This window comes from Pongo pygmaeus, chromosome 13 (assembly GCF_028885625.2).
Source record: "Pongo pygmaeus isolate AG05252 chromosome 13, NHGRI_mPonPyg2-v2.0_pri, whole genome shotgun sequence".
Classification (NCBI taxonomy): Eukaryota; Metazoa; Chordata; class Mammalia; order Primates; family Hominidae; genus Pongo; species Pongo pygmaeus.
The window spans coordinates 40716914-40732032 of NC_072386.2; the positions used below are offsets into that span (position 1 = coordinate 40716914).

The window sequence follows — 15119 nt, forward strand, 5'->3', positions numbered from 1 at the left end:
TGGATGCTTGTAGGCCAGGCATCATGAACTTAGATGGCAATAGTGGCCAGGCAAGTAAAGGAATTGCAAGAACCTGGTAGGGTATAAAATGAAAGTACGTGCTGCAGGGAGTAGTTTCTACTCCTCCCTTGCTGATTGTTGTCAGGAAGGAACATACGTTTCTGTTACCATATCTTTAATTCTTTAATGCCTCACCTTTTGCCTCTCCCTGCCCATTCCCTCAGCAGCTGAATATCCATATTTTAATTTAAAATTTCTTGTGTTTTACATGTTGGTCATTAATTAAACATATGCACACTCATACACACTCACTTAGGAGGAGCCAAGCAAAACACATCTGAAGCCAAACTTGGCCTGTGGTCTTCTACTTTGAAATTTCTTTTCACACACATACCTACGCAGCAACTGATATTTTAGTACTTGTATGCTAGGCGCTTGGCTACCCCTTTTGCACTAATAAAAATGTTTAACCTTCACAACAATTCTGTGAACAGGTACTTTTATTTCCACTTTAGAGATGAACTTTGGATAAGTAACTTGCCAAGATCGCACAATTAGTAAAATGTTCTGCAGTTATTCAAACCCAAGAAATTGCGCTGCAGAACTCTGACACTTAACCACTTGGCAAAATTGATTTCCTGGATATGTTTCTTCTATAGATGCTCTAAGCACACACACAAAATGTAAATAACACTATAAAGGATAAAGAGAAATTGTTTACTGTTAGTTCTTTCATGTACATGTATTTGCATATGTGGGCACGATGTGATAAAGCACTGAAATGCTATAAGCTTTCACATTTTACACAGTTCTTCTGATAAAGCTCAGTGAGACCAGTGTAAAAATTTCACAGGGAGTTTATATTTCTCCTTGCCACAAACTAGATATCCTGAGCTTTGGGGCCAACGTTGTCTGTGTCCAAGGGCAAAAGTTCTCTTTCTTCTCATTGTCATATTTAAACCCCACCCATGGAAATGCTCCAAGTCCTGAGTGATGATCACTTCCTCTGGGCAAGGGTATGAAGAATAAAAGTAAATCTAGCAGGAGGAGTAAATCCCAGAAGACAGAGATAAGTACTTGAGGTCAGAGACTACGTCTTTTATAGTTTGTCTACATACCAAACTCATTAATATGAATAATCATCTTAGCAGTAGTGGTTGTAGTAGCAAAACTAATACAAGAAACCAGTCTTCTCCTATATTTTTACATTAGCATTCATTATTTGTAGGATTTGGGAGGTCTTTTTGAGAAACTGATGTGAAACTAAGTCTCTCCCACGTTTTTCCTTTAGTTCCACTTTTTCATACCGACATAAAATATTTTTCAACCTTAAAAACTGCAGTCTGGGCCAGGCGCGGTGGCTCACGCCTGTAATCCCAGCACTTTGGGAGGCCGAGGCAGGTGGATCACAAGGTCAGGGGATCGAGACCATCCTGGCTAACACGGTGAAAACCCATCTCTACTAAAAATATAAAAAAAATTAGCCGGGCGTGGTGGCAGGCGCCTGTAGTCCCAGCTACTCGGGAGGCTGAGGTAGGAGAATGGCATGAACCCAGGAGGCGGAGCTTGCAGTGAGCAGAGATCGCGCCACTGCACTCCAGCCTGGGTGACAGAGCGAGACTCCGTCTCCAAACAAACAAACAAACAAACAAACTGCAGTCTGTAGGAATAAAAGTATAAGATGGTAGGGGAAAAAAACCGAGAATAGTGTGAACAAAATCTATGTATTTATCCATTTAGGTTTTTCCCCTGAGGTATTTTGGAATACCCTTTGACACCATAAGCCTCTTTATGGTTTACTCACTTGGTATGGAATGAGGGAGAAAAAAGGAGCCAGTCCATCTGGCAGTATTCCTCTCAACACCCTATACCCATCATGTGAATGGAAAGAACCCCAAACCTTCATTTTCAGAACTGTATCTCAGCCTCTGGCTCCTGAAGAAAACCAGTGTGGTTCAGATGTGGGATGGGAAGAGTGGTTTGCATTGGCATCAGCCCTGCGGGTGCTTTGGGGCTGGAGCACACACAGCTGTGGGTTACAGATGCTTGCTCTCCGGTATTAATGTGGCCAACATGTGAAACCATGACACCCACAATACTACACAAAGGTCCACGCCTCTGATAGTTTGAGAAATAACTCCTTTTGAAGAAATTCCTTTTTGAAGGGCTGGAATACATTCTAGAATGGAAGGTCCTCTTTCAGAGGGGTAGAACCAGGAAAGAGATGCCTTATAGTGTTGGACAGAGCACAGGGTGTCTGTAGGCTTAGGAGCTTTAACCAAACATGGGAAAAAAAAGTAAAAAGTCTGCTCTAAACCTTAGATTAATAAATTTGAAATTCTGTGCTATGCATGTAGCAGAAAGCTTGTACACTCAAGTCATCGTGTAGTTTCTTTGGAGATGTCAAATGCAAACCATTGTTGGTGGTTGTCATCTGGCCTGACTCAGGGTGTGTTAGAAATGTGTTTCCACCGATTTTTATTTCCCTGAGCTGTCTCCAAGGATGGTAGAACCAGAGGAATCTATACACAAGAGAAAAGGAATGAGCATGGGTTCTTTGTAATTTAATAAACTAGGACTCTTTTCAGGGTGTGGGGATTTTGTCCTTTCTCACTCATGATGCCCATGCTTCCTTCTGACAGTACACTTGAGAGAGCTATTTCCATCCCCCATTCAGTTAGTGAGACAGTTTTCTCATTCAGGTACAATTTGCAGTGAAATAGTAGCTTATAAGTATCCAGAAGTTAGTTTATTGACTCTTATTGCACTTCTGAGCACCTAATAAATAATTTATTAGTCTGATGGATATGTGGCTACCTAACTATGGGGCATGAAATATGCACTGTTTTTCTAATATACTGTAGGGAGACCTGTTTATAAAGTATTTAGTATTGGTTTTATAATGCACTGTTGACAACAGGAGACCACGAAGCTCAAAGATCAATCTCATTTTGGCCCACAGTATTAATGCTGCTTGATAAAGCTCTATGACAGGTCACTTAGATAGTGGTCTTCACAGAAAGGACTCTGTTAGGAAGGCAGGCTGTAGGGGCTGCCAGTACAGTAGATGAATATCTTTGTCTGTGTCCCTAAGGTGACTCTGGCGGTTGCTAATGTTGGCCAGGTGATGGAACCCATCATTTCACTGCTCTCCAGAGGGATTCTGGACTAGAAGTGCTGAGTTCTGCTAATGCACACCTTGCTAATTGGACAGAAAGCTGGTGTGACTTTGGACCACAACTGCAGTTCTGGAGACAGAAATCAGGCAATAAGGAGTGGAACTTGGCTCTCTTCAGCTTTGTCTTATGTTTATTAATGAAGTGAAATTATTCCACATCTTTTATGCCTTTGTTCAAATCACATAGGTGACGTAGCATAAAGTATTTTGATTTTTGTTGGCTTTGGGGAATTTCCTAGCCAGAAATAAATTCATAGACATTAGAACACTACATACTAAACACTTCGAATTTGGGAAAACCTAAACAAAGACTAAGTAATTTCATCTAAAATCAATTCTCAGTGTTTTACTCTATTTTCTTCATAAGAACTATATACTATGAGAATGCTGCATAATGACAATGATTTATAACATACTGTTGCCCATCAAGGTATATGTGTTGTCATTTTGTTTTTTTTTTTTCTGAGATGGAGCCTCACTCTGTCACCCAGGCTGGAGTGCAGTGGCGTGATCTCAGCTCACTGCAACCTCCACCTCCCGAATTCAAGCGATTCTTGTGCCTCAGCCTCCCAAGTAGCTGGAACTACAGGTGTGTACCACCACACCTGGCTAATTTTTGTATTTTCAGTAGAGATGGGGTTTCACCACGTTGGCCAGGCTGGTCTTGAACTCCTGACCTCAGGTGATCCACCTGCCTTGTCCTCCCAAAGTGCTGGGATTACAGGCGTGAGCCACCACACCTGGCATGGTGTATGTTTTAGAGCAAGGTATTTTTCTCTTTGTGTCGAGAACTCCTTGCTGGTTCTAAGTATTTCACTTCCCAAACTAGGAACTCTGAGCTATACTTTCTTGGACCCAGTCAGCTTGTTTATTATTTCTCACGCTTTTGTGGGAACCCAGACTGAGTTCTACTGTTTGCCATTTCTGTTACTCATTTCTTACTGATTCAGAGTTTCATTTTTTTTTTTTTTTTTGAGGTGGAGTTTCGTTGTTGTTGCCCAGGCTGGAGTGCAGTGGCGTGATCTCGGCTCACCGCAACCTCCGCCTCCCAGGTTCAAGCAATTCTCCTGCTTCAGCCTTCTGAGTAGTTGGGATTACAGGCATGCACCACCATACCCAGCTAATTTTGTATTTTTAGTAGAAACGGGGTTTCTCCATGTTGGTCAGGCTTGTTTCGAACTCCTGACCTCAGGTGATCGCCCACTTCAGCCTCCCAAAGTGCTGGGATTATAGCAGAGTTTCATTTTACCCTTTCCAGTTGGACCTAATGTTTTCTTCCTTCTAGTACTCCTCGATTCCTTCCTATCAGGTCTCCCTTAGCAGATAGCCCCATGTTTAACTTTTCTCAGATGATTATTTTGTTCATGTAGCTGTTGTTATTGAGCACCCTGTTAGACCCTGAATTAGCAAAGATAAATTCTTTTTTAAGAAGTGTACAGTTTAGTGGAAGAGACTGGTAATAAATTGGTTTTCTAACATGAGCAGTTTTAATATATGTATTTCTTAACCACAGATTTTGTTTCTGTATCTCTTACCTTTGGTTTCTGAGGGAAAAAAAGGGTTTCTTTTTTCTCCCTCCAGGGGCACCCTTTTCATTTGTGCTCTTGATCATATTCTCTCCTCGGACCCTTTCATACCATTTTCCCTCTGGCTTAGATCTTCAATATCCTTTTCTCTGTTGGCTTCGTCCCTTTTGCCTGTGATAGTCTCTTTTTTCCCTGTAGTGAAAAACAAACTGCCAACTTATGAACACAACCTGGCCGAGCTCCTCTAACTTTTCAGATCACATTTCTCTTACTTGTTTTCTTTGCAGAATTTCTCCAAAGAATGTTTTATCTTTTCTGCCTCTTTGTCTTCAATTTGCTTACTTCTTAACTCCTCTGCAATATGGATTCTGTATACCTATCAATCTACAAAGACATTCACTCTTATGACACAAAGCCTAATAAAATATTTTAGCCACAAATATACATGAATGGTATGTTGAACACTCATTGACCCGAGTTTAGGAACTAATAATGTACAAACACATCTGAAGACTAGAGTTACCATTTAAATTATACTGTGTCAGTCACTGTCAATCTCCCTATCTGCCTTTCCCCATTTTCCATCCTTAAGCACTATTCTGATTTTGGTATTTATTATTCCCATGCCTTTTGGTTTGCTCTTACTGTATTTGCTTCTACTTACTATTTCACTTGGTTATAACCATACCCTAAATATAAGTCTTGTTGTTCTAGATCATTTAAAACTCTCAAGCATCCTATCTTCTGTCAACTGTTTTCCCTTATCATGTGGAACGTTGGACAATCACGATGCTCCTGTTAACGTTGTTCCTTCTGTCTTTTCCCCTAATAACCATGGATATCCCCTGAGATACTAACCTTGGCCACTTGTTTTATCTCTTGTTTCAGGTCTGTGTAGATGGCTGCTGGATGTGATAACTTCAGTATCAATCTGTTTTCTAACATTTCCAGTTGCCTGGTTATCTGCATGATCTGCTGTTCCCCCCATACTAAACTTGCTATATATTCTCACAAACGAGTTCATCCCCCTTTCTGTTGATAATGCTACCACTTTCCTGTGCTCTGACTATTAGAACTTTAGTGTCCTTGTTGACACTTCTCATTTGTTACAGTCATTCTGGTCCCCGTGATTTTATCTTCACAGTATCTTCTGTATCTTGTCCTTTTTTTTTTTCTCCAGCCGTATTGCCAGTAATTTACCCAGATTATTGATTGATTGATTGAGATGGAGTTTTGCTCTTGTTGCCCAGGCTGGAGTGCAATGGCACAATCTCCGCTCACTGCAGCCTCTGCGTCTTGGGTTCAAGTGATTCCTCTGCCTCAGCTTCCCAAGTAGTTGGGACTACAGGCATGCACCACTACACCTGGCTAACTTTTTTTGTATTTTTAGTAGAGACGGGGTTTCACCATTTTGGCCAGGATGGTCTCAAACTCCTGACCTCAGATGATCTGCCTGCCTCGGCCTTCCACAGTTTTGGGATTACAGGCGTGAGCCACCGTGCCCGGCCTAGTTTAATGTCTTCCTAATTGGACCCTGCTTTTGTCTTTTCACACTTCAGTCCATCTGTCATACTGTTGCCAGATAAATCTTCTTGGAGCAAAATAATGATCAGATGTTACTGCTGTTGAGAGGCTTTTGGTAGTTTGGACTGTTGGTAGATAACAGGCTAAATAGCAACTCTTCGTAGTGGAGTATAGGGCCCTTACTTTTATAATAGTTCCTATCAACCACTGCATCCATTTCATTGATTGTTCTTCTATGTACATCTTCCCTTATGTTCCAGTCAAACTGTATTACTTCTCTAGGAATATAATCAACGCTCAGTGTGAGAGTGCCTCGGTGTAGAAGCTTTTTTTTTTTTTTTTTTTTTTTTAAAAACCATACTGGCTGGAAGGGATCTCTTAAGTTGTATGGAATTCTGCTCTTGTTTCTTTTCCTATTCTGTTTTTGTTAAGGTTGTTTTGTTCATGGCTTATCTCCTGTACTAGACTGTAAACTTGTGAGCAAGGAGTATGTCTTAACTTTTGTGTTCTCCACAGCTTCTTGTACTTGGCAAGGGAGCACGGCGGGGGGCTGGGGCGGGTGGATGGGGGGAGTGATTAGTATTCCCTAACAGCAGTTAAAAGTGTCATATTAAGTGGAAGAAAAGGGAGTAAGAAATTGAGCTAGGCAGGTCAAAAGTGTATCCATTATCAATCAGCAAATTATTCAGTTATTCCCACTTTGTTACTTTAGTTCTCACCAAAGTTTACTTAGCTGTTGGCTACTATCAGCCTTAGAAACTATTAACTCTTAAAAAATGTGTTTAGTTGGTCATTGGTGTGTTATATTTGCAATTTCTTAAAAAAAAAGTTTTGATGTACTCAGTGCTTTTAAGTAATACTGTTTGGGCATATGTAATTTCCTTTCCCAATCTCTCAATAGGCACACCTTGGGCCCACCCCACCTCCACATAGCCTTAATTACAAATCAGAGGACAGGCTTAGTGAGCAAGACTGGCCAGCATATTTCAAGGTCCCATGTTGTGGGGTTGATACATCTCAAATTGAGGTATGTTGGTTTTTTTTTTCCCCTTTAAGTTACTTGGACACACCTGCATGCTTTGATTACCTAGTTAAGATATATCTCTCACCTATTCCTTCTGCCACTCTTTTACTGTCTTTCATACTCATCCTCATTCTATGAAACTCAGGTATTTATTTGCTTCCTAACACTTCTTGCCTCTGAAGAAATCATTGAAAGTAGATTTAATGATGGTTATTTGAATGATTTTGAATGTGATAAAGTATCTGCCTTCTATTGTTTCTCTCCCTACCTGCACTTACTTCTCTTTTCCTTTTTCTATTCTTTCTTTCCTATTGTTCTAGGGCTAGTTTATTGTTATCACTATTTTTAATAATAATACTATATTAATAGTGTTAGTAGTAAACTTTTAAAACTGAAGTTTAACATACTTACAGAAAAGTGCACAAATAAAAGTGTACAGCGTGATAAATTTTACACAGTGAATATACCCAGGACCACAAACTAGATGGAGATACATAACACTACCTGAACCCCAAAAGTGTCCCTTAGCCCAGCCACTATTCTCCATCAAAGGCAATCACTATGCAGATCTTCTAAGGGACCTGTTAAGTCTTCGTATTTTTAACTTGCCATTAATAGGTTTCTGGCATCTTTTGGGTTTCTTAATTTGGAACAATCTCTAAGTTCATGAACATTTGCTCTGTTTCAACATTTTTCGATTTAAATATGTATGTATATAAATAGTCTCTATCAAGGCCAGTAGATTGCTTGAGAGTAGGAGTTCCCAGACTTGCCTGGGCAACACAGCGAGACCCCATCTTTAAAAAAAAAAAGCCAGGCGCGGTGGCTCACGCCTGTAATCCCAGCACTTTGGGAGGCTGAAGTGGGTGGATCACGAGGTCAGGAAATCGAGATCATTTTGGCTAACATGGTGAAACCCCGTCTCTACTAAAAATACAAAAAATTAGCAGGGTGTGGTGGCGGGCGCCTGTAGTCCCAGCTACTTGGGAGGCTGAGGCAGGAGAATGGCGTGAGCCTGGGAGGCGGAGCTTGCAGTGAGCCAAGATTGCGCCACTGCACTCCAGCCTGGGCAACATAGCGAGACTGTCTTAAAAAAAAAAAAAAAAAAAAAAAAAAAAAAAAAAAGCTAGGTGTGGTGGCTGAGGTGGGAGGGTTGCTTGAGGCCAGGAGTTTGAGGTTCCAGTGAGCAATGATTGTGCACTGCACTCTAGCCTGGGCGATAGAGCAAGATCGTATCTCTTAAAAAATAATAGGCCGAGCTGGGCATGGTGGCTCTTGCCTGTAATCCCAGCACTTTGGGAGACTGAGGCAGGTGGATCTCCTGAAGTTGGGAGTTCGAGACCAGTCTCACCAACATGGAGAAACCTTGTCTCTACTAAAAATACAAAATTAGCCGGGCATGGAGGTGCATGCCTGTAATCTCAGCTACTCAGGAGGCTGGGGCAGGAGAATTGCTTGAATCTGGGAGGCGGAGGTTGTGTTGAACCGAGATGGTGCCGTTGCACTCCAGCCTGCACAACAAGAGTGAAAGAGCTAGGCAGGCCGAAAGTGTATCCATTATGCATCTCAAAAAGAAAAAAAAATAATAGGTTGGGCCCAGTGGCTCATACCTGTAATCCCAGCACTTTGGGAGGCTGAGAGAGGTGGATCACGAGGTCAGGAGTTCGAGACTAGCCTGACCAATATGTTGAAACCCCGTCTCTATTAAAAATACAAAAATTACCCAGGCGTGGTGGTGTGCACGTGTAATCTCAGCTACTGAGGAGGCTGAGGTAGGAGAATCGCTTGAATCTGAGAGGCGGAGATTGCAGTGAGCCAAGATTGCACCACTGCACTCCAGCCTGGGTGACAGAGCAAGACTCTGTCTCAAAAAAAAAAAAAGAAATAATCATCATAATAAACAATAATAATAATAATAATAAATAGTCTCTGTTTCTATAAAAATTTTTGAAACTTTAAGTTTACTGGGATTTTATTTTTTAAGTTTATTTGTTAGGTTTGTAAATTGCATATGAAGGAGTATCATTTTTAGTGTTGCTTTTTCCTGTGTAATTCTAAAGGCAGTGTTGAGTTTTTCAATAATTTTGTAAGGTACTGAGCTCTGCCTTGCAATATGGTTTTCTTTTTTCTTTCTTTTTTTTTTTTGGAAACAGAGTGGAGTGCAGTGGCGGGATCTTGGGTCACTGCAAGCTCTGCCTCCCAGGTTCAAGTGATTCTCCTGCCTCAGCCTCCCAAGTAGCTGGGATTACAGGCATGCGCCACCATGCTTGGCTAATTTTTGTATTTTTAGTAGAGATGGGATTTTGCCATGTTGGCCATACTGGTCTTAAACTCCTGTCCTCAAGTGATCCACCCGCCTTGGCCTCCCAAAGTGCTGGGATTACAGGTGTGAGCCACCACGCCTGGCCTGCAACATGATTTTCTTGGATGTTGGTGGTGAATCTCAATCTTCTTTTCTGACAGTAATTTAAACCATTATTATGACACCTTTACTGAGGCTGCAAGCTTCTTGGTCCACAGACTTTAGAAGGAAGTAAATAAAGAAATTAACATTATCTTGGCTGGGCATGGTGGCTCACGCCTGTAATCCCAGCACTTTGGGAGGCAAGGCGGGCAGATCACTTGAGGCCAGGAGTTCAAGACCAGCCTGGCCTGGTCAGGGTTTGGTGAAACCCCGTCTCTACCAAAAAATACAAAAATTAGCTGGGGGTGGTGATGCACGCCTGTAATCCCAGCTACTGGGTAGGCTGAGGCAGGAGAATTGCTTGAACCCAGGAGGTGGAGCTTGCAGTAACCCGAGATCACGGCACTGCACTCCAGCCTAGAAGACAGAGTGAGATCCTGTCTCAAAACAAAAACAAAAAACAAAGAAATTAACATTACCTTTATAATTCTTGCAACTTTCATGTTCATGTTAATTTCCCGTTGTGTGTGCCCCCAGCCTGTTTTTTTTTTTTTTTTTTTTTTTTTTAAATTCATTTAAGTAAAGCCATCACTGGTTCTTTCCTTCTAGATTTTCTCATAAAACATTGAATATAGGTTTGGTAAAAAGAAGCCACTGTTACTGTTTGGACTTGAGAGAAGATTAATAAAGTCACTTTTCTTTTTTTAAACCAAAACAAGGTAGGTAAAATGTTTGACCTTTTGTAGGCACAATATTCATGCTGACCTCAGCTGCTTTTATTATCCGCAAATATCTTAAGTCTATGGATTCATCATTTCCCTAACATTTTGTAAACTACCTCATCTACCATACCCTACTCAAATCCTTTTATTTTAAAATTTTTGCAGTGCATCAAGGGATTATGGCTTTTGGATATTTCCTTGATGTGTTTCTATGAAACTGAGCCCCTGATTAGGCTGTCAGCAGATACTGTATTACATTGATTGTTTCAGTTGGTATAGACACACGTGTCAGCTAGAGCAGTTTCTCCCTTTTGCTGAGAAGGGTGAAGCTTTTAGATAATATTTAGTTATGGAGGATGTTTGTGCCACTGTTTAAAGTGATTTGACCCTGGGTCCTGCTCCAACCTTATGTTAGAAGGCCTATTTTCCTCTATTGGTCTAAGGGCATGTAATGAAGTCTTCAGTACACAAGCTTTCTCCCTCCCTGTAGGTGAGTGGTTATTATTTTTTCTTTTGTCACGGGCTTGGATATCATGTTCTTATGTGTAAACACTGGACCATATAGTACTCACAATACTTTGGCAAAAACCAGCTGAAAACTGAAGGCATGCCTTCATGTCTTATTTCCAACTTGGACCATGATCTTGCCCCTTGAAATCTTCGGGCTGTTTTGATGAAGCCTTCTGTATGTTGAAATGCCCAGTCAAGGTGGCCAGAACCATCTGGAGAAGGTAGAGTTGTAAATATGAAGTAACATGTATAATTCTAATGGACCCTTATAATGAGAGAGGGGCCAGTGATTGAGGCTGGCAATCAGAGATGACACAAGCTTTTTCCTTCCTATTTGAATCTGTAAAGACCCTTAAGAGCACTTTGAATTTGTTCGTCTATAAGCTGTTAACCCAAATTCATGTCCTAGGTTTTTAAGAGAATAAGCAATAGAATATAGGTGTTTCTAAAGAGGAAGACGTATAGAAGCAGATAGGTGTATAGTTCATTCATTCACATATAGGCACTAGGTTAGATCCAGTAGTTGGCATGCCTGCATCAACATGTTAATCGGAATTAAAGGCTGCTACATTTAGGCTTGGCTAGATCATCTATAAGTTGTAACCCAAAAGAGAATTGTTAACTAGGAAAGTAGCTGTCCAGGTTCCTTAAAGTTTAAATACAGGGATCCAACTAGTATTCTCCAAAATTTTTCAGGAATATCAGACTTTACTGCTGTGGAACACTTGGCTGTTTTAAGAGGAGTGTTTCATCTCTCATAAGGATGGTAATGAAAGGAAATTAGGAGCCAGTGGGAGAGTGCAGGGACTTAGGTGTAAAGGATGGGTGAATCTTTTTTTTTTTTTTAGATGGAGTTTCGCTCTTTTTGCCCAGGCTGGAGTGCAGTGGCGTGATCTCAGCTCACTGCAACTTCCACCTCCCAAGTTCAACCGATTCTTTTGCCTCAGCCTCCTGAGTAGCTGGGATTACCGGTGCCTGCCACCACGCCTGGCTAATGATAGGTGAATCTTAATTGTGAAGATGAGTACCTTTATGAGTAGAGATGGCTTCATATCAGAACTTTATCTTACAAGCTACTCTTTACTCTTCCTCTTTCTCCCCACTCCATGCCAATAGAGTTAATGTAAGCATAGTAGAGTAATATTTCATCTTTGTGCGTGTAGTTTTCTTTTTTTTTTGGGCGGGAGGAGGTGAACTTTTTACTGTCTTTCCATCAATTTACATATGTGAGTCCAGGGAAAACAGGCAGCTTAAATTACGATATAATTTTTTACAAAGGGAAAAACCTGAACTGAAATTATTGTTTTACTTCTTTTCTATTCATTTCTTTACAGTGAGTCAAAAATTTTTTCCCCTTAACTTCACATAGAAAATGAAACTTTACACAATAAAGTAGGATGGCAGGTTTCACAAGGGAAAAAAGTTGCTGTCAACTTCTTTCCTCAGGAATATGGAAATTTGGGTGGATTATCTGTTCAGAAGAGGTTTCCTTTATTACTTCTTTTTTCACTTAAGACATCTGTTAACATTTCACACAGCCCAACAGATGTTGGAAAGCAAGTCCCATACTTTGCTCTCAAGAAAAATGACATTTCCTCAGTTGGTTCCCCCACTTCTGTGACTGAGTCCAGCCTGCTGCATAATTTGCATATATTAAGTTATATACCTTAATGCCATATGAATTTGTATCTTCAGCATTATTTTTTATATGGTAAAGTCTGATTTGATTAGAAACTAGTTTACATGTTGCTGTAGAATTAAGAGAGGGCAAAACATTTTAAAACTCTACTTCGAGAATGGCAACCTGATTCCACATATAAGATTGGATAGCCAGTTTTTAACATTTTTTTCTATAAAATAAATGAATTACAAAAGCTTGAGTTGTTTCGCCATAAGGAAGTGCTGATTGTCATGCGATGTGGAGCGTCGTTTTTATTATTTTGGCAAGAACAGGGACAGTTTTGTCTTGACAAACCATTAGATGAATACCAGCGTGTGTCACATGAAAAACCACTGATCTTTAACCCAGCTCTGTACTTAACCAAGCCTTGAAAATGAATAGTGAATAAAAGAAGAGCAAAGGCAGAGCACATTACAGATTATAGAATCTGTTAACAGTTGCTGAACTCAACCCAGGGAATTACAGGTATTGTTCTGTGAACCAGGAGAAGTTCTAGAGATGCTTGTTAAATTGTATACAAAAACTACACATTTATTTTATATTTGTGCAGGATTTACATTGTTGGAGACAGAAAAAATAAAAATCCTAGAGTACTTTCTCAGTGCAGTAAATGTATGCTTTTATCCTAAAATCATATATATTTACATAGAACTCAATGAGGTTTTTTTTTGCCTGCAGTTACATAACTTATTTTATGAAAGCAATGTGCTTTTAAAGAAATTAAGTAGAAAGAAGAAAATATAGGTTATATCCCCTTCCCCTCAAAGAAAACACCCTACAAACATACATGCAAAACAAAATTCTTTGCTCACTTGTGTTTTCATGTATTCATTGTGGCTGATTTTTTACACCAACATAGGTTTTTTCTTTTCTTTCTTTTTTTTTTTTTTTTTTACAGGAAATGGAGGGAAAAACCCAAAACCCACCATAATACTCAGGTACTGAAAAGATCAGTAACATTTTAAACAGTTGGTTGTGGGAATTATTGCTTACAGAGCTAACAAGAAAGAACACACTTTTTTACCCTGCTGGTGGAATTGCATTGTGCCTCCCTATAGTCTTGTTATTCCACACTAACTGAAATGCAAATTTTTTGTAACTAATTGGATCTCATTGAGGGTACATGCACAGTGTGTAGTTATATGCAAAAAGGTTTTAAAAAGTAAAATTTTCCTGCAATTACAACTTTTAATTACTATCCAAAACATGGCACCTATAGCACAGGTTTAGAATATATATGTCTGACTTTTTTACAGATTACTCAAAAACATGAGCTATGAAATGCTTAATAAGGTGTCAGCTTGAAAGTTACAGGGAAAATGTTTAATTACGGCAATCTATAAATTGAATTTTACTATAGTTATATGAAAATAAAGATTTCTTTTTAAGTTTAGGATTTAGTGTATTAGAGCCAGTATATGAAAGGCATGTTATAGTGCATTCCTTTTCTTGAAAGATTTTAAACGTTAAAACATCATCAACATCAGAAATCACTTTCAGAGCCATTGTCTTTTTTTTCCCTTCAGTTCTCCAATCTATTTTACCATTGTAAAATGCTTTTGAGTTTCTTACTTTGTGTAAGTATATTTCTACTTATGTGGTGTGGTGTGGGGGGAGGTATTCACATTCACACAATGTCTTTAACTTGGATGCAGTGAAACCTAGTTTGGTGGACTTCATAATTTCCATGGTCCATCTCTCACTATCAGTAAATGTGGGAAAGCCAACAGATGGCCTTTAAGTACTTCTGATTCTTTAACCTGAAATACTCAGAATCAGCAGCAAAAAGCAATTATTGTGGAAGTGATACTTGTCTTCTTCCTTCTAGTTTTAAATAATTTTCGTATAAATGATTCCAGAGAGTTATTCCGTAATTGTCAGACCATGTAGCCAGTGAAAAAAACTCAGAAGACATATTTGTGCCTTGTAGGTGTATTTTTTTATACCTGTGTCTGTAAAACGATACAGATGTCCCACTTGCTAGATAGAAATTATCCTAACGTCAAATGTTCTACACAGTATGTTATATGTGGAAGTTCAGATCATGTATCTTGGGGATTTATAGAGGGGTCAAATGTTCTTTTCAAATATTTATTTTAAAATGAGTGTTAGAGAAACTTAAAATCTTATTTATTATTGAGTCTGGATTAATTGTTGTCTCTTTTTGTAACAAAGCTTGTCCTCTTTGTAAACTTGTGTTACACAGTAGTTAAGATTTTGTTTGAGCAAATCCATTTAGCAGGTGCAGTACTGTATATTTATGAAAAAAATATTTTTTAAAACTTAGAAAGATATCCTGCTGTTTTTAAGGCTTGTTTTGTGGCAGTAACATGTTATATTGCAGACCTGTTTCAGCCAGGGCCACCTCAGTCCATGATATCTGAAGGAGCTCAGTTTGCCTATACTGGGTAGCATTTTGTCAGAAGACTGCTGGCTAGGCAGACTAGATTTGGATGTATTAGCTAGTCAGCCTAATAACCCTGTACAGACTGTATTGATTTTCTAGGAGAGAGTTTATGAACTAAATAAACTTGGGGTTGGTGTCTTAAT

At 39.5% G+C, this 15119-nt stretch overlaps 1 protein-coding gene across 31 annotated transcripts in view; it reads left to right on the forward strand.

Moving 5' to 3' along the window:
* The window catches only part of BNC2 (basonuclin zinc finger protein 2), a 460480-nt gene that overhangs the window by 127927 nt on the left and 317434 nt on the right, over positions 1-15119 (forward strand). For 22 of the 31 annotated variants that reach the window (XM_054500788.2, XM_054500787.2, XM_054500789.2 and 19 more), the window contains exon 2: positions 7130-7255. The exons of 6 other annotated variants lie outside the window; for them this stretch is intronic. In XM_054500788.2, the coding sequence (XP_054356763.1) occupies positions 7130-7255 (126 nt within the window). Of the gene's footprint in view, positions 1-7129; positions 7256-10265; positions 10376-13473; positions 13508-15119 lie in introns of those variants that run through there. 3 more of the 31 variants (XM_063649470.1, XM_063649484.1, XM_063649479.1) reach the window with 2 other exon arrangements.